General features: G+C 42.0%; 1 protein-coding gene across 2 annotated transcripts; it reads right to left on the bottom strand.

The window, feature by feature from the left end:
* Positions 1-561: 561 nt before the first annotated feature.
* LOC115168300 (inosine-5'-monophosphate dehydrogenase 2) lies at positions 562-27,077 on the bottom strand. Of its 2 annotated transcripts, XM_029723448.1 has the most exons (15): positions 26,321-27,077; positions 23,700-23,748; positions 23,253-23,354; positions 14,914-14,988; positions 14,262-14,468; positions 14,008-14,095; positions 13,700-13,899; positions 13,512-13,602; positions 13,321-13,416; positions 12,410-12,481; positions 9,970-10,113; positions 9,387-9,531; positions 3,606-3,749; positions 3,410-3,493; positions 562-3,132 (listed from the first exon to the last, which is right to left on the bottom strand). In XM_029723448.1, exons 1-15 carry the CDS (start codon positions 26,464-26,466, stop codon positions 3,111-3,113), a joined length of 1,665 nt encoding a protein of 554 aa, XP_029579308.1. In that variant the 5' UTR covers positions 26,467-27,077; the 3' UTR covers positions 562-3,110. The 2 variants fall into 2 exon arrangements, with proteins under 2 accessions (XP_029579308.1, XP_029579309.1); XM_029723449.1 differs by lacking the exon at positions 12,410-12,481 and having other exon boundaries at positions 26,321-27,073.
* Between the last annotated feature and the right edge of the window lie 529 nt (positions 27,078-27,606).

The following is a 27,606-nucleotide window of genomic DNA, read 5'->3' as shown; positions in this document are numbered from 1 at the left end:
ATGAGGAGATGGGAGAGGCAGGACTTGCAGTGCATCGAGCATCACAAATAGAACCAAGTTCTATTTAAGCGCCTGACTATGCAGACGCTCGCAAGCAGTGTGGGTGCAATGATTGAATAACACGTGTACATTTATTTTGCAGCGCACGCAACGTGTCCGGTCTGGTCAGCATGTAACAATTAACCATTATTAAGCATACCTGCTCCCCATCATTACGCACACCTGGACTTCATCATCACCTTGATTACCTTCCCTTTATTTAGCCCTCAGTAGCCTCAGTCATCAGGTAGTAATTGTTTGTTTTCATGTTCAGTACAGATCCCCTGTTATGTTAATTTGCCTTTCATTATTGTTAATAAACTCACCTTCTGCACCTGTTTCCTGCGTCTACGTGACACTTATGTAAGTCTTGGTTCCAATAGTTTATATTTTTCGGCCACATTATTTGAGAATACTTTATACACAGAAAATAAATATTACAATTATAAACACGCATATATTTCAACCCAAATGTGTTTACAATATCTCTACACTTGATAAATTACCACAATAACAACAAAAGCTTGTTGAAAATGTTTACTTTTTTTATTTGACTTATTCAACGTCAGTTTATTTCAGAAGGACATGGGAGGCATTTGATTACACAAAAACACTCCATCACAGTACTGACGGATAGACAAACAGACAGACAGAGCACGCTCTATCTGGGAGAGCAGAGCATGTCTGTCTGTCAGGGAAGACTGATGGCTAAGGTCATTTATGTTTGTGTGTGTTAGTGCTGAGCGATTAACCGAAATGTCGTTTTTTTTAAACCACCGTTTCTCTGGAGATAAATCAAATAATTCACGAGAGAAATCAAGTCAAGAACTATGTGGAACGCTGTGCTGAAGGGTGTTGTAGTTTTCATTAAGCAAATATTCAACATAGTTTAGTGCAGAAAATTGGTAATTAACTACAATGATCATAATCCATTGCGCCTGTTCTTTCCGGCTTGGACAGAGACGGATACACTTACGTCTGCTACGTTAGGTTAGATGCACACAGACCGCATAGACTGGATGAAAAAGGAATGTACACAACGTGAGTGGTGTCTATTCATGGCTGCCAAGGGAAGCTAGGCTTCCCCCAAAAATGGAAAAAAATAATCTGTTTAATAATTTTCCTTAAATTCGCAAGAGGCTCGCTCTCTGTCTCTATAGCCCATCTATCAGATGCTGTCTGGTCAAAAAGAGTATGATATTGATGCCACCCGTAGCATTTGCCCTCCCTAATATAAAATATTAGCCAATCAGCATTGATCTAAACTGTGAATATTCCTGGCACACCAAAAAAAAGGGTCAAGGGAAGCCAGTTTGGATTTGGCTTCACATCAAGCCAAACGTCATTGGCAGAAAAAAACTTGAATTTTTGTGTTGTTCTCTGGTGGTTAGTTGTCTAAAATAGCCATGGATGGCGATAGGGATTTGGACTTGTGATTTTACTTAATTCTCTGTACTGGCCAATTTAAAAAAGAAATAAAAAATCTAACTAGGCAAGTCAGTTAAAAACATTCTTATTTGATTATAACGGTGATTCTGATCCAACCATAAATTAATATATTGTGCCCCTGGCCTGATGTTAACTAGCTGGCTCATTGTTGCCCATGAAAGGAAGTTAGGCTAGCGAGCAAGCATTTTAGCCAGGTAGCCTTGGACAACAAAAATTTAAAATATGTACTGTATATGACAGTCATAGACCGTTTCGGCAACATGAAAGAGAGGATGGCATTGGCGTTTCTATACCAGTTAGGCGAGTCCACGTTTTTCTACTTGCAAGCACGCCGCACACACAGAGAAATCAGTACCACATCATATTTAGCTTATGTTGATTGGACTAAATCATTTTTGGTATCTTTTAGTTGTCACTGTATTAGACTAAGCAGAGGTGATTTGATGATGTTGAAATGTTGAAGTTGAAATGGTGCTGGAATAGTGGAGGCAGCTCCTGTTTTCTTTGGAACTTGGGGTTGGTAACTCTGGTGTTCTAAATCAATAGTTGTTTAGTAGTTTGAAAATGTCGGTAACATTAACGTGCTTGATCATGCTGTAGGTCATGTAATTGTTTGTTACATGCAATATGCTTTGTGGACTTCACCGAACAGATGTTGCTCTCTGGACTTGTGATGAAACGGATGTGGTTTAATTTATTATGCCACTGTGTCTTCTTATTGTCTTGGCCTTTAGGCCTATAGTTCACATGCCTTGCCACCGTGATATAACAGGTTATAGAGCAAACAACGCAATTATCACAACATATAGGTTATAATTTGGATTTTCTTTCCCTGGCTAGCTTGGCTTCCCCAATGATTTTATCCATATACCGCTACTGCACAACACAACAATGAGTGAGAGACAGTTTGGGAAAGTATGCCTCATCTACTTTGAATAACTAGTAAAATGATTATATCAGACAGCTCTGCAGCATGCTTAGTCCAGTTAGCTAAATAGGATGACTAAGTAATACATGATGACTTTAAGGAATGAAAAATAAAGTAAGTAATATACACAACTGAAATATTAATTCATAGTAATTTCCTGTTTTTCTTTTGATGTCTACCGAATGTGGACCTGAAAGAGACCATGGAATATTTTTAGTTTTGGCAATTGAATGTTCACCATTTTTGGCTTTGGAATTTCCATTAAAAAGCTATAAAATCATTTTAATGTCATCATAATGCATTTAATGTTTAAAAAAATAATCTAAACCGATTTATTTTTTCATAATCGAACCGAAACTACCTTCAAAAAGAACTAATCGCCCAGCACTTGTGTGAGTCTGTAATAATTGTGGGTGCTAATATTTTTCCTATTTCACACATGTACACGTGTGTATTAATACGCATGTGTGAATTAGAAACTTATTTTTGCATATCCCAACTCTCCCTGAGACACACTAGGAGAGTGGGGTCACGGCCAGGGTCTGCAATTATCAACGGCGACCCTGGAGCAATTAGTGTTAAGTGCCTTGCTCAAGGGCACAGACAGATTTGGGGTTGGCAAGTAGTTGTTTGTGCTTGCATGTGCGTATGCTTGAGGAACACAAGTCTGCAGCCCACTACTGTGTTCTCTTCCTTAGAACAGGCGCTTCTCGTAACTGTGTGTGAGAGAGAGAGACAGGTTTAACAGATTAATGGATCACATAACAAATGACCAACATGTTGCATCAGGCCGAGATCAGATACTGTAGAGACATATAGGCAGGTTGAAGTGAGATTAGTTTTGAAAGGGAAACCATTCTAAATCTAGGGGCTTGTACGTGGAACTGAGATGTTCAGAAGATCCTCAGATGATATATTGTAATGTTAGCCTCTGTGACAGCGCTGCACTATGGGCAAGCCAACACTGCCAAGCTAGAGCACATCAGTAAGTACCTGTGCATGCTGTGGACTCCTCCCTCCATCTGGGCCGATGTCGTCCTCCTCTCAAACTTCAGATCCCCAGAATACATCATGGCTCTGCAGGGGGAAGACAAATAATGTTACACAGAGCCCCGAGCTCACACACACAGCCTTCGAACAGATGGTGTTATCAAAGTAGGCTCACTTTGATTTACATGCAAATGTGTACCTGAGCTGGGTGAGACTCTTGGATCCGATGTCTTGACAGGAGTGCTGGATCCCAGCCAGCAGGTAGGGAATAAACTTATGTATGGAGCCCTTGTCCTGGACCGCCCCCGACACACCTTGGGCCACCTTGATCTTGTCACACTCACTGGAGAGAGAGAGGAGGAGACGGGTAAGCTATAGTGCCTTCAGAAAGTATTCATACCCCTTGACTTATTCCACATTTTGTTGTGTTACAGCCTGAATTTAAAATATACCCAATAATGAAAGTGAAAATGTATTTTGACATTTTTGCAAATGCATTGAAAATAAAACACAGAAATATCTAATTTACATAAGTATTCACAGGCCTGAGTCAATACTTTGAAGAAGAACCTTTGGCAACGATTACAACCATCAGTCTTTCTGGGTAGGTCTCTAAGAGCTTTCCACACCTGGATTGTGCAACATTTTCCCATTTTTCTTTTCAAAGTTCTTCAAGCTCTGTCAAATTGGTTGTTAATCATTGCTAGACAACCATTTTCAGGTCTTGCCAAAGATTTTCAAGTAGATTTATGTAAAAACTGTAACTAGGCCACCCTGGAACATTGTCTTTTTGGTAACAACTCCAGTGTAGATTTGGCCTTGCATTTTAGGTTATTGTTAAATCAAAGTTTATTTGTCACGTGCTCAGAATACAACAGGTGTACAGTCGTGGCCAAAAGTTGAGAATGACACAAATATTAATTTTCAAAGTCTGCTGCCTCAGTCTGTATGATGGCAATTTGCATATACTCCAGAATGTTATGAAGAGTGATCAGATGAATTGCAATTAATTGCAAAGTCCCTCTTTGCCATGCAAATGAACTGAATCCCCCAAAAACATTTCCACTGCATTTCAGCCCTGCCACAAAAGGACCAGCTGACATCATGTCAGTGATTCTCTCGTTAACACAGGTGTGAGTGTTGTCGAGGACAAGGCTGGAGATCACTCTGTCATGCTGATTGAGTTCGAATAACAGACTGGAAGCTTCAAAAGGAAGGTGGTGCTAGGAATCCTTGTTCTACCTCTGTCAACCATGGTTACCTGCAAGGAAACACGTGCTGTCATCATTGCTTTGCACAAAAAGGGCTTCACAGGCAAGGATATTGCTGCCAGTAAGATTGCACCTAAATCAACCATTTATCGGATCATCAAGAACTTCAAGGAGAGCAGTTCAATTGTTGTGAAGAAGGCTTCAGAGCGCCCAAGAAAGTCCAGCAAGCGCCAGGACCGTCTCCTAAAGTTGATTTAGCTGCGGGATCGGGGCACCACCAGTACAGAGCTTGCTCAGGAATGGACGCAGGCAGGTGTGAGTGCATCTGCACGCACAGTGAGACGAAGACTTTTGGAGGATGGCCTGGTGTCAAGAAGGGCAGCAAAGAAGCCACTTCTCTCCAGGAAAAACATCAGGGACAGACTGATATTCTGCAAAAAGTACAGGGATTGGACTGCTGAGGACTGGGGTAAAGTCATTTTCTCTGATGAATCCCCTTTCCGATTGTTTGGGGAATCCGGGAAAAAAGCTTGTCCGGAGAAGACAAGGTGAGCGCTACCATCAGTCCTGTGTCATGCCAACAGTAAAGCATCCTGAGACCATTCATGTGTGGGGTTGCTTCTCAGCCAAGGGAGTGGGCTCACTCACAATTTTTCCTAAGAACACAGCCATGAATAAAGAATGGTACCAACACATCCTCCGAGAGCAACTTCTCCAAACCATCCAGGAACAGTTTGGTGACGAACAATGCCTTTTCCAGCATGATGGAGCACCTTGCCATAAGGCAAAAGTGATAACTAAGTAAGTGGCTTGGGGAATAAAACATCAATATTTTGGGTCCATGGGCAGGAAACTCCCCAGACCTTAATCCCATTGAGAACTTGTGGTCAATCCTCAAGAGGCAGTTGGACAAACAAAACCCGACAAATTCCAAGCATTGATTATGCAAGAATGGGCTGCCATCAGTCAGGATGTGGCCCAGAAGTTAATTGAAAGCATGCCAGGGCGGATTGCAGAGGTCTTGAAAAAGAAGGGTCAACACTGCAAATATTGACTCTTTGCATCAACTTCATGTAATTGTCAATAAAAGCCTTTGACACTTATGAAATGCTTGTAATTATACTTCAGTATTCCATAGTAACATCTGACAAAAATATCTAAAGACACTGAAGCAGCAAACTTTATGAAAATTAATATTTGTGTAATTCTCAAAACTTTTGGCCACAACTGTAGACCTTACAGTGAAATGTTACTTACAATCCCTAACCAACAGTGCAATTTAAGTAAAAAATAGGTATTAGGTAAACAATAGATAAGTAAAGAAATACAAAATAAAAACAGTAAAATGACAGTGAAAATAACAGTAGCGAGGCTATATACAGGTGGTACCGGTACAGAGTCACTGTGCGGGGGCGCCGGTTTGTAGGGCTAATTGAGGTAATATGTACATGTAGGTATAGTTAGTGACTATGCATAGATGATAAACGGAGAGAAGCAGCGTAAAAGAGGGGTTGGCGGGGGGGGGGGGGGTGAACAGACGGACGACGACAAACACTACAAATAGTCCGGGTAGTCATTTGATTACCTGTTCAGGACTCTTATGGCTTGGGGGTAGAAGCTGTTGAAGCCTTTTGGTCCTAGACTTGGCGCTCCGGTACCGCTTGTCATGCAGTAGCAGAGAGAACAGTCTATGACTGGGGTGGCTGGGGTCTTTGACTGCCTGGTGTAGAGGTCCTGGATGGCAGGAAGCTTTGCCCAAGTGATGTACTGGGCCGTACGCACTACCCTCTGTAGTGCCTTGCGGTCGGAGGCCGAGCAGTTGCCATACCAGGCAGTGATGCAACCGGTCAGGATGCTCTCAATGTTGCAGCTGAAGAACCTTTTGAGGATCTGAGGACCCATGCCAAATATTTTCAGTCTCCTGAGGGGGAATAGGTTTTGTCGTGCCCTCTTCACAACTGTCTTGGTGTGTTTGGACCATTCTAGTTTGTTGGTGATGTGGACACCAAGAAACTTGAAGCTCTCAACCTGCTCCACTACAGCCCCGTCTATGAGAATGGGGGCATGCTTGGTCCTCCTTTTCATGTAATCCACGATCTTCTTTGTCTTGAAGGAGATCTCCTTTGCATCTCCTTTGTCCTGCTGAAATGTGAATTCATCTCCCAGTGTCTGGTGGAAAGCAGACTGAACCAGGCTTTTCTCTAGGATTTTGTCTGTACTTGGCGCCATTACGTTTCTTTTTTATCCCAAAAAACTCCCCAGTCCTTAATGATTACAAGCATACTCATAACATGATGCAGCCACCACTATGCTTGAAAATATGGAGTGTGGTACTCAGTGATGCGTTGTAATGGATTTGCCCCAAACATAACACTTTGTATTCAGGACAAAAAGGTACCGTAATTTCCGGACTATTAAGCGCTCCTGAATATAAGCCGCACCCACTGAATTTAAAAAAAAACATTATTTTGAACATAAGCCGCACATGTCTATAAGCCGCAGGTGCCTACCGGTACATTGAAACAAATGAACTTTACACAGGCTTTAACGAAACATGGCTTGTAACAAAAATAAATAGGCTTTAACGAAACACGGCTTGTAACAAAAAATTAGCAGTAAGCTTTAGTTGTCTTTTTGCACTGAGTCAATTCCTCACGCTGCTGTTTCCAACGTCTTATCATCGACTCATTAAGACTAAGCTCCCGTGCAGCAGCTCTATTTCCTTTCCAACAGCCAGATCAATCGCCTTCAACTTGAAAGATGCATCATATGCATTTCTCTGTGTCTTTGCCATGATGAGGGTGACAAAATGACTACCGTAATCAGAATGATGGGAAGTTTGAGAGCGCTCCTTTTAATCTAAACAGTAAACAAAAAAGTTGTTTGACCTTAACCCGTTCGGCAATTTCATTGGTCTAATGAAAGCTTCATGCCGCCAAAAAACTGAGCACGTCACAGAATGTGTTTTTTGGAGAAAAAAAAATTGAAAGCGGGAAAAATCCATATATTAGCCGCGTCATTGTTTAAGCCGCGAGATTCAAAGCTGGGAAAAAAAGTTGCGGCTTATAGTCCGGAATTTACGGTAATTGATTTGCCACATTTTTTTGCAGTATTACTTTAGTGCCTTGTTGCAAACAGGATGCATGTTTTGGAATATTTTTAATATGTACAGGCTTCTTTTCACTGTCAGTTAGGTTAGTATTGTGGAGTAACTACAATGTTGTTGATCCGTCCTCAGTGTTCTCCTATCACAGCCATTAAACTCTAACTGTTAAAAGTCACTATTGGTCTCATGGTGAAATCCCTGGAGAGGTTCCTCTCCGGTAACTGAGTTAGTAATGATGCCTGTATCTTTGTAGTGACTGGGTGTATTGATACACCATCCAAAGTGTAATTAATAACTTCACCATGCTCAAAGGGATATTCAATGTCTGCTTTTATTTGTATCTACCAAAAGGTGCCCTTGTTTGCGAGGCATTGGAAAACCTCCCTGGTCTTGGTGGTTGAATCTGTTTTAAATTCACTGCTCGACTGAGGGACCTTACAATTATCTGTATGTGTGGGGTATAGAGATGAGGTAGTCATTCAAAAATCATGTTAAACACTATTATTTCATAGTGAGTCCATGCAAATGATTATGTGACTTGTTAAGCACATTTGTACTCCTTAACTTACTTAGGTTTGCCATAACAGAGGTTGAATACTTATTGACTCAAGACATTTCTGCTTTAAAAAATATATAAATGGCATTATGGGGTATTGTGTGTAGGCCAGTGGCCCAAAAGAATCGCAATTGAATCCATTTTAAATTCAGGCTGTAACACAACAAAATGTGGAACAAGTCAAGGGGTGTGAATACTTTCTGAAAGGCACTGTATATATGCTGTTTGTCTTTTGATTGACTGCCTGCTTCAAAGCCAGTTACCCCTGGGTCGTATGCATTGGTTATTGCACACTGTAGCAAAATGTTTTGCAACGGGAAACAAAAACAAGCGTTCAGGTAGTGTCTCTGTCTGTTATTTCACTTCGTGCCTTATGAATACAACCCTGGAGACAATAAATGTGTATTACTAGTGTATTAGTATCAGGTGTTGGAACCGGTTCAGGGAACAGAACTGAAAAATGTAAAATAAACATTTTTTGAGGAACAGAAGCAAGAACGAAAGTGATCTATACTGTTCCGGAACTGAACCGTTATTTTAAAAGCATGGGAACCGTTATTTTACGTTCCGGGCATTTTTTCCTATTCCCACAAAAGAACGCAACAAAGCGCCTATGCAAAACCCTCACTTTGTCACTCAAACTAATTCCGGTGTCGCCCTGCCTGCCAGCTGAACAGCTTTGCCAGTGTGTGTGTGCAGGCAACCTGCCCCTCCTCCTCCCTCAGAAGCAGAGTCTACCGTACATAGATGTCACAAGCTAGTTTTGGTCTAGCTCGCAAACTCTAGGCGGCATTATGCGTAATGTAATGGGACTGAGAGTCATGGTCAAGGGCTAGCTCTGGTCCTACGTTAGTTAAGCCAACTCTCTGAAGTTCCAAGACATTCAAAGTTCCTTCATAGTTTCCGCTCCTCCACAGGTATAATTCTGTGGGCCTAATTCAGATAAAGCATGTCGTAACAACCCAGCGCTTCATAAACAGTTACATTTTTTTGTTGGTTCGAACCGGTTCAGAACTATATTTTGCTGGTCGGAATGAACAAATTATGGTTCTGTTCAGAATGAAACGATTGGCAAATTATTATATTAGTATTACTGCGCCTCAGTACCTGAAGTATCTGGTCTGGGAGCCCAGGTTCTTGTCCATGGCATCCAGTGAGCCCATGCCTCTGTACTTCTTCAGCCTGATGCCATCAGAGAAGAAGTATTCACCTGGAGCCTCACTGGTGGCAGCCAGGAGAGAGCCCATCATCACTGGAGAGACAGAGGGGAGGAGAGGTAACCGTTAGATAATGTGAGTGTTAGCCCTTTATCCACTGCTAATGGAATGTGTGTATGCTTGTGGTGTGTCTTTTGTAAAAGCCTTTCACTGAGTGTGTACTTTAGACCCCTCCACTCAACAATGGACATTGAAGCCAATTCCACTGCTTGTTTTCATTGTTCCCCTCTAATCAGGGACTGATTTAGACCTGGGACACCAGGTGGGTGCAATTCATTATCAGGTAGAACAGAAAACCAGCCGGCTCCGGACCTCGTAGGGTAAGAGTTGAATACCAGGTCTAAATCAGTCCCTGATTAAAAGGGTACAATGAAAACAAGCAGTGGAATTGGCTTTGAGGTCCAGAGTTGAATTTGAAAAGACTATAATGAGAGTTTGTGTGTGTATGGGTATTTAATTTAAGCCTGACTCACCTGTAGATGCCCCCAGTGCCAGGGCTTTGGCAATGTGCCCCACGGTCTGGATGCCCCCGTCGGCAATGACCGGCACCCCGAATCGACGGGCGTACTCCGACACCTTGTACACAGCGGTGGCCTGGGGACGCCCGCATGCCAACACTGAGAAAACAGGGGAAGGAGGACAGGTGTGAACAAAGAACACACACACACACACAAGTTGAATATCCAGCCAAGACTGCACATGTAGACCAATTAGTGGAAAAAATATCAGAATTGGGCTGCCTGTGTAAACGCAGACTTATTGTCACTTCAATTGAGGCTGACAGGTCATGGTGGAGAATATCCAGCCAAGCCTGCACATGTAGACCAGGGTTTCCCAAACGCAGTCCTGGGGCCCACGGTTTGGTTGTTGCCCTAGCACTACACACTGTTGCCCACGGTTTGGTTGTTCCCTAGCACTACACACTGGGGCCCACGGTTTGGTTGTTGCCCTAGCACTACACACTGGGGCCCACGGTTTGGTTGTTGCCCTAGCACTACACACTGGGGCCCACGGTTTGGTTGTTCCCTAGCACTACACACTGGGGCCCACGGTTTGGTTGTTGCCCTAGCACTACACACTGGGGCCCACGGTTTGGTTGTTGCCCTAGCACTACACACTGGGGCCCACGGTTTGGTTGTTGCCCTAGCACTACACACTGGGGCCCACGGTTTGGTTGTTGCCCTAGCACTACACACTGGGGCCCACGGTTTGGTTGTTGCCCTAGCACTACACACTGGGGCCCACGGTTTGGTTTTATGCCCTAGCACTACACAGCTGATTCAAATCATCAAAGCTTAATGAGATGGTTATTTGAATCAGCTGTGTAGTGCTAGGGCATAAAACCAAAACATGCGCCCAGGGGGGCCCAGGAGGGCCCAGGACCAAGTTTGGGAAACCCTGCTGCAGGCCACCTATCAGAGACAGACTAGTCATTCTCACACACAGCAGACAGTCTGTCCTTGAATGTATTTGATGTAATTTCCTGGTTTATGAAGTTAATAAGTCAGCATTAATTCATATTTTTGTTGATTTGCTGTAGATTAAACATTGTTTTGGCTTGCTTAAGTGGACTATATTTTAATGAATGGTATTTTATCATGTGTTTACCTGATAAATCGAATCATTATCAAACTGATTAAATAGCAAGATGATGGGGCATGATAGGATTTCCAATTTGCAAACATAGACCAACTGCAAACTATCTTACATTATACAAAGTTGATGTTTATTTGGGAAAATAACATTCATAAAATGAAAAGAGAAAACAAATTGAGTAAGTCTTAGGTGTTTTGAGTGGAGTTTGTTTCGTATGCAGGCTTTGTCCAACACTAAATTTGAGAAGTAGACGATTGCTATAATTTCCTCCTAAATGTGTTGTGTAACAGTTTAAATGAATCCTGTTGTGAGCAATCAGTTTCAGAGAATTTCTTTATGAACTCTTACTCTAAAAGGAGTTCATTAGAACGTCAGAAGCCAACATCAAACAAGTCGATAAAGTGGAAAATATTATTTTAGCTTCATGTCCACTTCTTTTTCTGTGATTATTATGCATGAGCTTTGGATCAGTCTAACTGTTACAGGTATATAATATACTAAATAATGACCTAAAAATATACTCAATATCCAGACCAGCACTACCAGAAGGTTTTTGCAGTCATGCATATTTAACCTCTTAAAATAATGATAATATTATGATCAAACACATTGTAAATCATATGTTAAGTCAATGACATATGTAAATGAAGTGTTAGAAACAATGACATAGGTAAATGAATGAAATGCCTTACAACAGCCAGTTTAATTCGGTGCTAAGGGCTCCCTCCCCACTCCTATATGAAAACCTGGGCATAGGTTGGTGTACAACCGACAGGGTAAATGCAGTTAAATAAAACTCATTGGGGAAAAAGACTAGGTTTCTTTTTTCTTAACAGGGACAACGACCTTTTACAGTAAATTGACAGATGCAGAATGCTGAAAATATCTTTCATGTGTAGTAGGCCAATTGATATTGCTAAAGAAGTTACAACTTCAGATGGGAAGGTGAATGGTCTAACTGACAGACCTCATCATGACTGAGACTGTCCATCGCATGCCTCTGCACTGCATTTAAGGATGCATCTCAGGTCCACTACTAAAACATACTTCATCATATGCATCCAAACATACCCTCATCATTACGACACATGCGCTATGTCGAGACAAGATAGGTGTGATGTCACACACGGTGACTGACAGATTAGTCAAGGACAAAAGGACAAAAACCCCAAAACCCAAGGCCAGCTTGACTACTACTTCTACTGATGCAGAGCCGTTAGCAACCAATGCAGAGAGGCTGTGAAGGCGGGTGGGCGGGCACAGTGTGGTAGTAGAGCCAATGAGAGAGAGCCCTGCGTAGGGGGTTGGGGGACTTACTGCAGTATCCCGTAACAGTAGTTGGGGTTTTGGGGCTGTGGCGCTTTATACCAGGAGGAACACTGAGAGGCGCTGGAGAGACATACATGACAGGCAGGGTGAAACCAAGAGGGGAGAGAAGAGAGGAGAGGGGAGAGAAGAGAGGAGAGGAGAGGAGAGGTCCACACAATGAAACGAAGGTGATGAGAAAGAGAGGGATACAGAGAGAAAGAAGGAGACTGCTACAGAGAGAAAGAAGGAGACTGCTACAGAGAGAAAGAAGGAGACTGCTACAGAGAGAAAGAAGGAGACTGCTACAGAGAGAAAGAAGGAGACTGCTACAGAGAGAAAGAAAGAGACTACTACAGAGAGAAAAAAGGAAGCGATAGATAGATAGAAAATAAGAAACCCAAAACAGATCATGAAAGATGGAGAGAATAGCATGATGGAGAGAGAAGGGGAGGATGAGACGGAGAGAAACATAAAATAGAGGGTAGGAACGATGAACAAGAAGAAAGTTGTGCGTGCTTTCTGAGGACCTGCCCCTTGAGAAAATCAATTGTTTGTTCGTTGAACGTTTTGCTCTGAAGTGGTTTGATTGAGGTTTGAGGATGTTGCAAATGCTGCATTCGTTCAGCAGGTGCTCTTATTCTGTTAAATTGCCTGTATTAGAATGTAGCATGCATGGCAGCACAATTTGATTCTGAAAAACCATTCAGCATTCTCTACAGCCAGTAGAGACAGAGATAATAAAAAAAAAACTAGGACGAACACTTATGGATGGGACCCTTTGTACAGACTTTTACACTTGGCTAAGGGGCAATTTCAGTCGTTAGTGGGAAGGTGGTCAGATTGGAGACTCCCGATTGGGTTAGAGCTGTGGGTGGGTGGAAGGGAGGGGAGCTAGGAAGCCTGCCATTTTTGGGACTTACCTTCCTGTGTGATACAGATGGAGCCACTGCCCATGCCCACGCGCAGGCCGTCCACCCCGGCATCGATCAGGTTCTTGGCCTGGGCTGCAGTTACCACTGAGACAAGCAGGGGGAGACAGACCAACAATGTCAAGGGTGGTACATGAGGGCAATTCTGAGAATGCAGCATTTCTGTGTGTCCCAACACTCACCATTGCCTCCAATGACCTGAAGCAGTGGGTATTTCTCTTTGATGTACTTAATCATGTTGATTTGGAAGATCGAGTTCCCTTGAGAGGAGTCCTTAAAGAACGAGAGCAACATTAAAGAACAGATTGAAGAAGAGAAAGTATCTATATGAGAAGAACAAAGAGATGGGGTAGGAGAACCAGTGACCCACCAGTACGACCACGTCTACTCCGCTCTGCACCAGCATGTCCAGTCTGTACTTGTCATCGTTGTGTGTGCCGATGGCTGCCCCACACAGCAACTGTTTGCGGGAGTCTTTAGCGGCCAGGGGAAAGTCCCTGTTCTTCTTCAGATCTGTCCTGGCGATGATGGACACCAGGCAGCCCTCCTCGTTCACTATGGGCAGCTTACCTACACAGAGATGGACACCATTTAGAATGGGGAAATCTAATCACGAGGCACATGAATTTGACATGTATAGGACTGTCCTTCCCCTTTTCCCAGGTCCCGCCTCCTCACCTTTCTTACTCCTCTGCAGGATCTCATTGGCCTCTTTCAGTGTCACTCCAGCTGGAGCAACGACAAGGTCCTCCAGCTTTGTCATCACCTGTAGCGGGGAAGGAAAGGAGAAAACAAAGGAAGATGAGCATTTACCTTTGGACGGCAGTTAGAGAGTGGTAGGGAAGTAAACTAAATGCATATACACTGATTTAAAAATACTAACTCGAAGACCAAATAACATTCAACCATAATATGTATTAAGCCACACACACCTCACTGAGTGGCAGGATGTGCTCCTCCTCCTTCAGGAAGTCAATGTCCCGCGAGGAGATGATGCCAACAAGGTGGCCCCCCATGTGGCCGTCGTCTGTGATGGGGATGCCGCAGAAGCCGTGGCGTGCCTTGGCCTGGAACACGTCAGCCACGCGGTCTGTAGGACTCATCACCACCGGGTCTGTGATGAAGCCCTGCTCGTACCGCTGGGAGAGAGAGGGAAGGAGGCAGGCAGGAGAAGGAGGGAGATGAGGGGGAAAAGAGGGAGCAGGGTGGAGGGGGTGGAGAGAGGAATGAGGTAGCAGGAAGGATAATATAAATTGGGGGAGGGGGAAGAGGAGAAAAGTGAACAGGGAGAGGAGCGAGAGGGTAAGGATATCTATTACACTCTGCAAACCTACAGGGTATTTAAAAAGCAAGCCAGACAGAGCATGAGCGATAGATCCAAATCTGAGAATATAAAGAAAAAGATTGCCTGGCGGGAACACTACAGTGAAACAGTAGCAACTAGTTTGGCAGGAAGATCAAACCGAGAGAGCAGACGATAAGATGAGTAACAGAGACAAACATACAGACACACACATGTAACAGAAAAGAAAGATGAAAGGAGATGGGAGTGAAAAAGAGAGAGCATGGCATAGGGGTCATTACCTTGACCTTGCGGACCTCGTTGGCCTGGAACTCTGGAGTGCAGTTGTGGTGGATGAAGCCTATTCCTCCCGTGAGCTGAAAGAAGGGACATCATATTTTTATTTGTGTGTGCACACGTGTAAGAATGTGTGTGTGTGAGAGAATGTGTGTGCTCAGACATTAACCCTAACTGAAGTTGCCTGGTAGGATTTATCCAGAACAAACTGTTCCAAGCCTCGAGGGAATTCTGGCCTTTGTTTTACGATGAAGATTGTGATGTTTCCTCTGACGTTTGCCTCTGTGGGGGTTCACAACTATCTTAGGTTACTATTTTAAGTGAAACAGATATGTGCAGCTGTTGTAGTCACCTCAAGTTACCCTGGCCTGGGAGAAAGTAGAGGTTGTTTTCCAATAGCTGATGATATTTACACCATCAGGGGTTTTATAGGGTTGTGGCTTGTGGTCTCCTGTGACCATGTGATTGGTCATTCACAACAAAGCCGTTTTTAATTCCTTTTTATTTCAAAAACATTTGGGGCTTAATATTGCAGAAAGATTGTTGCTTCCATCAATGTAATTGTCTGGATCATTTCCAATCCCCATATATTTTTGGGGTAAATATAAATAAATAAATATATAAAAGTGGGAAGTTTACATACACCTTAGACAAATACATTTAAACTCAGTTTTTCACAATTCCTGACATTTAATCCTAGTAAAAAATCCCTGTTTGAGGTCAGTTAGGATCACCACTTTATTTTAAGAATGTGAAATGTCAGAATAATAGTAGAGTGATTTATTTCAGCTTTTTTTTCTTTCATCGCATTCCCAGTGGGTCAGAAGTTTACATACACTCAATTAGTATTTGGTAGCATAGCCTTTCAATTGTTTAACTTCGGTCAAATGTTTCGGGTAGCCTTCCACAAGCTTCCCACAATAAGTTGGGTGAATTTTGGCCCATTCCTCCATGACAGAGCTGTTGTAACTGAGTCAGGTTTGTAGGCCTCCTTGCTCGCACACGCTTTTTCAGTTCTGCCCACAAATGTTTTATAGGATTGAGGTCAGGGCTTTGTGATGGCCACTCCAATACCTTGACTTTGTTGTCCTTAAGCCATTTTACCACAACTTTGGAAGTATGCTTGGGGTCATTGTCCATTTAGAAGACCCATTTGCGACCAAGCTTTAACTTCCTGACTGATGTCTTGAGATGTTGCTTCAATATATCCACATAATTTTCCTCCTCATGATGCCATCTATTTTGTGAAGTGTACCAGTCCCACCTGCAGCAAAGCACCCCCACAACATGATGCTGCCACCCCCGTGCATCATGGTTGGGATGGTGTCCTTCAGCTTACAAGCATCCCCCTTTCTCCTCCAAACATAAGAATGGTCATTATGGCCAAACAGTTCTATTTTTGTTTCATCAGACCAGAGGACATTTCTCCAAAAAGTACAATATTTTTCCCCATGTGTAGTTGCAAACCGTAGTCTGGCTTTTTATGGTGGTTTTGGAGCAGTGGCTTCTTCTTTGCTGAGCGGCCTTTCATGTTATGTCGATATAGGACTCGTTTTACTGTGGATATAGATACTTTTGTACCTGTTTCCTCCAGCATCCTCACAAGGTCCTTTACTGTTGTTCTGGGATTGATTTGCACTTTTCGCACCGAAGTACGTTCATCTCTAGGAGACAGAACGTGTCTCCTTCCTGAGCGGTATGACGGCTGCGTGGTCCCATGGTGTTAATACTTGCATACTATTATTTGTACAGATGAACGTGGTACCTTCAGGCGTTTGGAAATTGCTCCCAAGGACTAACCAGACTTGTGGAGGTCTACCATTTTTTTCTGAGGTCTTGGCTAATATCTTTTCATTTTCCCATGATGTCAACCAGAGGCACTGAGTTTGAAGGTAGGCCTTGAAATACATCCACAGGTACACCTCCAATTGACTCAAATTATGTCAATTAGCCTATCAGAAGCTTCTATAGCCATGACACATTTTTCGGGAATTTTCCAAGCTGTTTAAAGGCATAGTCAACTTAGTGCATGTAAACTTCTGACCCACTGGAATTGTAATGCAGTGAATTATAAGTGAAATAATCTGTCTGTAAACAATTGTTGGAAACATGTATTGTGTCATGCACAAAGTAGATGTCCTAACCGACTTGCCAAAACTATAGTTTGTTAACAAGAAATTTGTGGAGTGGTTGAAAAACGAGTTTTAATGACTCCAACCTAAGGGTATGTAAACTTCTGACTTCAACTGTACATACATACCCATACATACATATATATATATATATATACTGCTCAAAAAAATAAAGGGAACACTAAAATAACACATCCTAGATCTGAATGAATGAAATAATCTTATTAAATACTTTTTTCTTTACATAGTTGAATGTGCTGACAACAAAATCACACAAAAATAATCAATGGAAATCCAATTTATCAACCCATGGAGGTCTGGATTTGGAGTCACACTCAAAATTAAAGTGGAAAACCACACTACAGGCTGATCCAACTTTGATGTAATGTCCTTAAAACAAGTCAAAATGAGGCTCCGTAGTGTGTGTGGCCTCCACGTGCCTGTATGACCTCCCTACAACGCCTGGGCATGCTCCTGATGAGGTTGCGGATGGTCTCCTGAGGGATCTCCTCCCAGACCTGGACTAAAGCATCCGCCAACTCCTGGACAGTCTGTGGTGCAACGTGGCGTTGGTGGATGGAGCGAGACATGATGTCCCAGATGTGCTCAATTGGATTCAGGTCTGGGGAACGGGCGGGCCAGTCCATAGCATCAATGCCTTCCTCTTGCAGGAACTGCTGACACACTCCAGCCACATGAGGTCTAGCATTGTCTTGCATTAGGAGGAACCCAGGGCCAACCGCACCAGCATATGGTCTCACAAGGGGTCTGAGGATCTCATCTCGGTACCTAATGGCAGTCAGGCTACCTCTGGCGAGCACATGGAGGGCTGTGCGGCCCCCCAAAGAAATGCCACCCCACACCATGAGAGTGAAAGCACCGCCAACATTCAAAAGTGACCAAAACATCAGCCAGGAAGCATAGGAACTGAGAAGTGGTCTGTGGTCACCACCTGCAGAACCACTCCTTTATTGGGGGTGTCTTGTTAATTGCCTATAATTTCCACCTGTTGTCTATTCCATTTGCACAACAGCATGTGACATTTATTGTCAATCAGTGTTGCTTCCTAAGTGGACAGTTTGATTTCACAGAAGTGTGATTGACTTGGAGTTACATTGTGTTGTTTAAGTGTTCCCTTTATTTTTTTGAGCAGTGTATATACACATATGCATACATATATACATACACATGCATACTTTAAAAAATAAATACCTTTATTATTCCCCGCAAACCCTAACACCCTTCCCTCAATTGGAGTAAACTAATAAACAACAACACTTTGGCTTCTACCTTCAGTTTATACATATTATACACATTTTACAGACCAAATCTATTTTACAAGTCATATTTTGTTTGTTTTTAGTCCTTCCTCTATGTCTGATGTCCATCCAGTTTGATTTCTATTTGTAACTGTGCTATTTCACAAAATGTCTAAACCTATATACATTTTACTGACCCCATATGTTTTACATTTGTTGTCTTGTTATTAGTCCCACCCTTCAGCTCCATTCAACCCCTCCCATCTATCTCTTAACACCATCCGTTTTGGAGCTGCAACTGGGTCCTGGACTTCCTGACAGGCCGCCCCCAGGTGGTGAGGGTAGGTAACAACATCTCCACCCCGCTGATCCTCAACACTGGGTCCCCACAAGGGTGCGTTCTCAGCCCTCTCCTGTACTCCCTGTTCACCCACGACTGCGTGGCCATGCACGCATCCAACTCAATTATCAAGTTTGCAGATGACACTACAGTGGTAGGCTTGATTACCAACAACGACGAGACGGCCTACAGGGAGGAGGTGAGGGCCCTCGGAGTGTGGTGTCAGGAAAATAACCTCGCACTCAATGTCAACAAAACAAAAAAGATGATCGTGGACTTGAGGGAGCAGCCCCCCATCTACATTGACGGGACAGTAGTGGAGAGGGTGGAGAGTTTTAAGTTCCTCGGCGTACACATCACGGACAAACTGAAATGGTCCACCCACACAGACAGCGTGGTGAAGAAGGCGCAGCAGCGCCTCTTCAACCTCAGGAGGCTGAAGAAATTCGGCTTGTCACCAAAAACACTCACAAACTTTTACAGATGCACAATCGAGAGCATCCTGTCGGGCTGTATCCCCGTCTGGTACGGCAGCTGCACCGCCCATAACCGGAAGGCTCTCCAGAGGGTAGTGAGGTCTGCACAATGCATCACCGGGTGCAAACTTCCTGCCCTCCAGGACACCTACACCACTCGATGTCACAGGAAGGCCAAAAAGATCATCAAGGACCGCAACCACCCGAGCCATTGCCTGTTCACCCCGCTAACTTCCAGAAGGCGAGGTCAGTACAGGTGCATCAAAGCTGGGACAGAGAGATTGAAAAACAGCTTCTATCTCAAGGCCATCAGACTGTTAAACAGCCATCACTAACATTGAGTGGCTGCTGCCAACATACTGACTCAACTTAAGCCACTTTAATAATGGGAAAATTGATGTAATCAATTTATCACTTGCCACTTTATATTATTTATATTAGATAATGTTTACATAACCTACATTATTCATCTCATATGTATATACTGTACGTCATACCATCTACTGCATCTTGCCATCTTGATGTAATTAGATGTATCACTAGCCACTTTAAACAATGCCACTTTATATGTTTTCATAACCTACATTACTCATCTCATATGTATATACTGTACTCTATACCATCTACTGCATCTTGCCATCCTGATGTAATGTATCACTAGCCACCTTAAACAATGCTGCTTTATATGTTTTCATACCCTACATTACTCATCTCATATGTATATACTGTACTCCATACCATCTATTACATCTTGCCTACGCCGTTCGGCCATCACTCATTTATATATTTGTATGTACATATTCGTATTCATTCCTTTACACTTGTGTGTACAAGTTAGTTGATGTGGAATTGGTAGATTACTTGTTAGATATTACTGCATGGTCGGAACTAGAAGCACAAGCATTTCGCTACACTTGCATTAACACCTGCTAACCATGTGTATGTGACAAATAAATGTGATTTGATTTTGATTTGCCATATATATTTCAACTGTGCTGTGATGCTTCACAAAAGTACTGAACCTTTATATTCTTATAGCTTCTACAGACTGTAAATTAAAGATTAACATTTTTGCTAAAATAATTCTTATATTATTGATTGACTATGACTTAGTTCTAGGCAAATGTTGCCACTCTTCAGTCATTCCTGGACCTGTGACCAAAAACGAGCTACATATGGACAGTACCAAAATAAATTATCTAATGACTGCCTCCTCGCAGCAAAATCTGCAGAGCTGGGAAGATTGTATCCCCCATATATATAACATGCTATTGGTTGCAAGAATTTTGTATAATAATTTCGAATTTTTCAATTTAAGTTTTGAATCCGGCGTTGTTTTGCGTGTCAATTCATAAACCATGTGCCATGGAATGAGTACATCAAAAATCTCTTCCCAACTACTTTGCAATTTATATGGCACAGCTGTCAATTTTTTGGTCCTTAAATGAAATTGGTATATGTTTTTATTCATCACAATTTTATTTAACCATTTCTGTTCTTTAATGCAGGGCCGACAGACAAGTTCCTTATTTTTTCCCCACTTCTATTTGCCTCTTCCATTTTTGTGGTAATGCTGCAATTAGTTGGTTGTAATATTGGGTAGACAGACATTTCCATATGTCTGTGTTAGCTGCATGTGTGACATAACCCCACCAGTGCTATTTATGATATAATTTACAAAAATTATACCTTCTTAAAACTTTTTATCAATTATTATATTTAAGTTTAACCACAATATTTGTTGTATTATTTGTTCTGTCTTTTCAGGTGGATTAAACTGAAATTGCAACCAACTTTCTATGGCTTGTTTAAAAAATAACAATATTTTGGAGATGATTTCGTTTTCAAACAACCAATAGTGTGCAGTTGTAACCTGAATAAAGGGAAAAAGGCCATTCTTGAACATGGGGTGAGACATTCCTACCAATTTACTAGAGAACCAGTTTGGATTGAAGTATAACTTTTGTATGACTGATGCCTTTAGTGAGAGATCTAATGCTTTAATATTTAATCATTTCTGCCCTCCGAATTCATATTCGTTATAGAAATGGGCCCTTTTAATTTTGTCTGGCCTGCCATTCCAAATAAACTTGAATATTTTTTGTTCATATAATTTAAAAAGCAGGTCACTAGGTGTAGGCAAAACCATAAGCAAGTAGGTAAACTGTGATATGACTAAAGAGTTAATCAGGGTGATTTTTCCACAAATCGACAGGTATTTTCCTTTCCGTGGTAGCAAGATCTTATCTATTTTTGCTAACTTTCTATAAAAATTTATCGGAGTGAGATCATTTCTTTATTTCTGGATTTGTATACCGAGTATGTCCACATCCCCATCAGACCATTTTATTGGTAAACTACACGGTAATGTAAAAGTTGCATTTTTTTGTGATCCAATACGTAATACTTATCATAATTTGGATTTAGTCCAGAGAGGTTAGTAAAAGTATCTAGATCCTCTGAGGCTGTGGAGGGATTCTAATTGTGGTTTTAAAAGAAAACACAAATCATCAGCGTAGAATGAAACCTTTGTTTTTAAGCCACAGATTTGTAATCCCTATATATTATTGTTGGATCTAATTTTAACAGCTAACATTTCGATGGCAATAATAAATAGATATGCAGATAGTGGACAACCTTGTTTTACTCCTCTTGACAGTTTAAAAAATTCTGAGATGTAGCCATTATTTACTATTTTACACCTAGGGTTACTATACATAACTTTAACACATTTTATAAGAGATTCTCCTACATTGAAATATTCCAGGCATTTATATATAAACTCCTGTTGTACTTTATCAAAAGCCTTTTCAAAGTCAGCTATGAAAACCAGGCCTGGCTTCCCCGATATTTCATAGTATTCTATTGTTTCCAGTACTTGTCTTATATTATCTCCTATGTATCGTCCATGTAAAAAACCTGTCTGATTAGGATGAATAATATCTGACAATACCTTTTTAATTCTATGCACCAAGCATTTAGCTCAAATTTTTGCATCACAACACTGAAGTGTAAGAGGCCTCCAATTTTTTAAATGGACTGGATCTTTATATATACACCACTTGGATCCTGTTTCAGTAATAATGAAATCAGACCTTCTTGTTGCGTGTCCGATAATCTAAAGTTTAAGTGGTTAAAACATGCTAATAATGGTCCTCTGAGTATATAAAAAAAAGTTTGGTATACTTCCACTGGTTTGCCATCCAGCCCTGGAGTTTCCTGGACTTGAAGGCTTTAATTGCATCAAGAAGTTCCTCTGTATTTTGGCCTTCACATGAGTCTTTCTGTACAGATGTTAATTTTACATTATTAATAGGAAAAACATCTATACAATTAGCTTCGGTTAGTGGAGATGGAGGAGGCAAACTAAAACATATTCTTAAAATACTTTACTTCCTCTTTCAAAATATTATTGAGTGAATCATGCGTGACTCATCATTTGGAAGAAGTTTCAATATATATTTTTTGGTAGCATTTCTATGTTGAAGATTGAAATAGAATTTGGTGCATTTTCCCCCATATTCCATTCAGTTCGCTTTATTTTTATAATATATTACATTGGATCTTTCTTGAATAAGTTCCTCCATTTCTTTTTGTTTTTCCTCTAACTTATGCTGTGCCTCTATGGTACAGTTTTTATTGCTATCTGTACTGTGAGTCCTTCAATTTCCTTTGTTAATATGAACTCCTTTGATCTAAATTGCTTTTTTTTTATATAGATGAGTACTGAATTGCATGGCCTCTAAAGGCCCATTTAAAAGTGTCCCATACTATAAGGGGATCTATGTACCTATGTTATGTCTGAAAAAGTCAGTTATAAATTCTTCAGTCCTAGTTCTAAACACTTTATCATCTAGTAGGCTTTGATTCAATTTCCAATATCCTCGCCCACGTGGAAATTCTGTAAGAGTAATATATATGCCAATTATGTGATGATCCTTCTTTAATTCCTTCTTGCCTCTTTGGTAGCTGCGTGCCAACAAGTGCGGAGAAGATTAGCCTCACGTTTCACGCTCTTAGTTTTTACGTAAGTTGACCCGATACGGCTGTTTACTTTGTGAATTGCAGAGTCTACTTTTAACTAAAACCTTCAATTATGACGCCATGCCAAAGTGTGTGTGTTTAAACCAGACTTACTGCCATGGCAATGGCCAGCGCTGACTCTGTGACTGTGTCCATTGGGGTGGATACAAAAGGTGTTTTCATGGTGATCTGTTTTGTCAGGGCTGAAGTCAAATCCTGCAGAGGAAACAAACCAGTTTCTACAAGTGAATACTTGTAACAAACACTTATTGTAGTAACAAACAACTTTTAGGGGGTATGCCTAATGAATAAGGCTCTGCTACAAATCAAGGTTACAATGGGAAGTTCTTCCTTCATAAATGGAACCCTGGGTTGTATTTACAGGCGCCAAACAGAAGAAAATGGATTGAAACAGGCAGGGACAACCTGAAATTGTCCAATAAGAAATGCTCGTTTTTGGTTTCGGTTGCAAATTGTTTTGCTAGTGTGCACTAATGAATTAGACCCCGGTCATGGAGAGACAGAAGCCCTATTGTCTTGAAGAACAAGGGTTCTACTCACCACCTGTTCCGATGTGAAGTCAATATACCCTGGAAGAATCAGGAAGTCACTGTGAGTGAGTGAGTGAGAGAGAAGGGGTGAGAGGAGAGCAGGGCCAGGCCTCACATGCTGCATACAATCTGTCAATGACATTCACACACGTTTGCAATTTCACACATAATGTACTGCAAGGTGTTACGAAATCACACAAGGGGAGGCCAAAAGTTAATTTCCATCTTCAGTCATATTCTATGCTATTTTTTTCATTGACACAGTGGCCGTAAAATAAAATTGTACCACTTGAGTGGTACTGCAAGCTCAGTATTTGATCATCTGAGATATCTGGAACTTCAAGTGGATAATTTTTCTGAGAAGTTGGGTGTATGTTACGTGGTGTGCATGTGATGAGCAGGCAACAGAGTCCTGTGTTACTACACATTAGTGCTGATGGTCAACACATTCCTAAAGGTCCTGAGAAGTTTCCAAGCGTACTGTGTGTCTTGTACTAACTAGTTGAGTTTTAAAGCATGCTGTTCCACTTGCATCTTCATTTTGGTGTATACTGGTACTATAAACACCTAAATAGTCAATGTGTGACCCATGTTTCTAGGAGGAGATTAAGCCTATATTAAGCAAGGAATTAGCAGAATGAGATGTGGTGGTAACTTCACTGAAAGAGCAGACAAGAGATAAGGCACTGTAGCAGACAGTGGCCGACTGACTGCCAAATAGGCTAGATTTCTACCTAACAACTAATTATTGTTCGTGTCATTCCAATACAATCAGACCCTTTTGCTAATATCTTGACATAATGGTGTCTCCAGAGTGTCATAATTACATTCTTGTCAAACATCGTCACAAGGCATGTCATGCCTTCATGGTATTTCCTAATTCAACTGCTGGAAACTAAGCTAACGTATCTGACCACAAAATAGTTATTGTCTTGTGTGTCAGACACTGAAAGTACGCTGATTAATAAACAGAATTAAGAAACATGTCCCAGACACCCTCAATAAGGGTGATGCAGTGCCATAAATGCATGGACCTAAATATACTATATATACAAACGTATGTGGACACCCCTTCAAATGAGTGGATTTGACCATTTCATCCACACCCGTTGCTGACGTGTATAAAATCGAGCACACATACATGCAATCTCCATAGACAAACATTGGCAGTCTAATGGCCTTACTGAAAAGCTTAGTGACTTTCAACATGGCACTGTCATAGGATGCCACCTTTCCAACAAGTCAGTTTGTCAAATTTCTGCCCTGTTAGAGATGCCCCGGTCAACTGTTATTGTGAAGTGGAAACGTCTAGGAGCAACAACGGCTCAGCCACGAAGTGGTAGGCTACACAAGCTCACAGAACGGAACCGCTCAGTGCTGAAGCACGTAACACACACACACACACATAATACATTTAAAAAAATTGCCTGTCCTCACTACCGAGTTCCAAACTGCCTCTGGAAGCAACGTCAGCACAATAACTGTTTGTCGGGAGCTTCATGAAACAGGTAGCCATGTGCAATGCCAAGCGTCAGCTGGAGTGGTGTAAAGCTTGCCGCCATTGGACTCTGGAGCAGTGGAAATTAGTTCTCTGGAATGATGAATCATGCTTTACCATCTGGCAGTCCAATGGACAAATGTGGGTTTGACAGATGCCATGAGAACGCTATATGGTACCAATGCATATTTCCAACTATAATGGTCTGGGGCTGTTTTTCATGGTTCGGGCCCCTTAGTTCCAGTAAAGGGAAATCTTAACGCTATAGCATACAATGACATTCTAGACGATTCTGTGCTTCCAACTTTGTGGCAAAAGTTTGGGGAAGGCCCTCTCCTGTTTCAGCATGACAATGCCCTCGTGCACAAAGCGAGGTCCATACAGAAATGGTTTGTCGAGATCGGTGTAGAAGAACTTGACTGGCCTGCAGAGCCCTGACCTCAACCCCATCGATCACTTTTGGGATGAATTGGAACGCCAACTGCGAGCCAGGCCTAATCGCCCAACATCAGTGCCCGACCTCACTAATGCTCTTGTGGCTGAATGGAATTAAGTCCCCGCAGCAATGTTCCAACATCTAGTGGAAAGCCTTCCCAGAAGAGTGGAGGCTGTTATATCAGCAAAAGGGAACCAACTCCATATTAATGCCCATGATTTTGTAATGAGATGTTCGACAAGCAGGTGTCCACATACTTTTGCTCATGTAGTGTACTACAATAGAGGAACGTCCAAACCATGCATAACTGAATAGCCAGGCTTATCCAGAACCTAATCAAATACCCAGCTAGCTACTTCATTATGTTGGTAGATTTGCATCAGTCCCCAAAGTCAAATTGTTACGCAACTCGATGTCACTTGAAAGCAAGAGTTGAGCCGGGAAACCTAAGTCGGCAGACCCATGTAGAAAGATGTAATTTACTGCGTGTACTGCAATGACTCAAAGCCCCTGCATGCGCAAATAATAATGTCATGTGTTTAAGATTTAATATAGGGCTTGCTCTGGTTATTAGCCAACTACAAATAGCTGTCCAGAGAAACTAACAACGCAAGCTAATTGAGATGGATTTCATCAAGGAGCCATGCGACCATAGACTGTAAAAAAATAAATGCGACTGCCAAATCCCAATAATTACTTGTACGTAAGGCCGTCCCCGCAGTTGAAGAGTTGCTGCCCGCTCAGTCCATCATCGGGCACGTAACCAGTCTGTCCACTGATCAAGTAGTCAGCCATGATACACAATCTATTTAGTGTTTGATCAGTCACTTTGGTGCTAAACATACAACGACCGAGAACTTTCTTCGTTTCTTTGCTTCACTCCTAGTTCCGATCTGTCAGTCAGCTGTGGCGTGGTGCGACCATGCGCACTGTCCCCCGCGTGCCTTGTTAGAGTCAAGTCTATATAAATGACATTTAATGGATTCACAACAGTAGAAAATAAACCGAAATGTCCTTTTAATTCTTCGGCCTTTAATGTTATCAAGCTCCTGCCCTGTTTGGCGGTAGCTCTGGTCGCACACGTGTTCGTGATGTGCAGTTTGCGAACGATTCGTTCTTTTGAAAGACTCTTTTTACTGACTCGAGTCATGATTCGTTTTTTTAGAGCGACGAGTTCATTTTATTCGTTCGTTTGACCTGCAGGCGGCAATGAATTCTACAGCAGGATTAATACACGCTCCTCCGGTTCAGTGGCTCCAGAGACGTGCTCCGACCAGCAACTGTGTATCATGTGCGCAAGTGAAAATTGATCTAAACATACATGTTTAGAACTGATAATTGATCGCATGGTGCAAGAATGAATGCAAGTAATTGACTATTAAACGTTATGATGGACACAGACAGCCTCTGCATATTACGCTCACGGCAGTCAAGCAATGCGTTCCGCCAAGTCTTACAATCTAATCTGGTTGTGGCCACAACTATAACTCGTTTCAAATGTATCAAGAAATAACCTTATTTGTATGCCCAGCGATCAACAATTGTACATTGTTTAAAGCACACTTTTAAACAAGTGACAGCTCCAATAAACAGTGGCGTGTATTCATGGATGCCAAGTAAAGCCAGGCTCCCCCCCAAAAAATGACCAAGAAAATAAAAAACATCCAATCCTTTATTTCGTCTAGTCTTCCCCAGTGATTTTACCCACGCACCTCTATAGCCAATAAGCCCCCTATGGTGAAGGACATGTGAACGAGCGCGTAGTAGAATCATGACTCTTTCTAGTTTTCAGTTCATCGTTCGCCGGTAGGGGGTCCTGCGGGCTCTGGGCAGCACTGACTCGAACGAAATATTCATTTCTTTGACTGAACGACTCGAAAAGATCCGAGTCAGTAAAAAGAGCCGAACTTCCCATCCACCAGCTCGTCAGACCACCTTTTTTCCGTCACGACAAATAAGTCCCTCCAACCAGTCATGCGTCAT

The sequence above is a fragment of the Salmo trutta genome, chromosome 30 (assembly GCF_901001165.1).
Source record: "Salmo trutta chromosome 30, fSalTru1.1, whole genome shotgun sequence".
Lineage (NCBI taxonomy): Eukaryota > Metazoa > Chordata > Actinopteri > Salmoniformes > Salmonidae > Salmo > Salmo trutta.
Note: the sequence above shows the minus strand (reverse complement) of the source record. Positions and strands in the feature narration are given on the sequence as shown.

What these genes read in the sequence shown, in the direction of transcription:
- LOC115168300 (XM_029723448.1), bottom strand. Translation starts at nt 26,466, where the DNA reads ATGTTTAGCACCAAAGTGACTGATCAAACACTAAATAGATTGTGTATC. An exon ending in ACTTCACATCGGAACAGGTG is followed by an intron (nt 23,355 to 23,699) that starts GTGAGTAGAACC and finishes TTTCCTCTGCAG; the next exon opens with GATTTGACTTCAGCCCTGAC. An exon ending in ACGAGGTCCGCAAGGTCAAG is followed by an intron (nt 14,469 to 14,913) that starts GTAATGACCCCT and finishes TCTCTCTCCCAG; the next exon opens with CGGTACGAGCAGGGCTTCAT.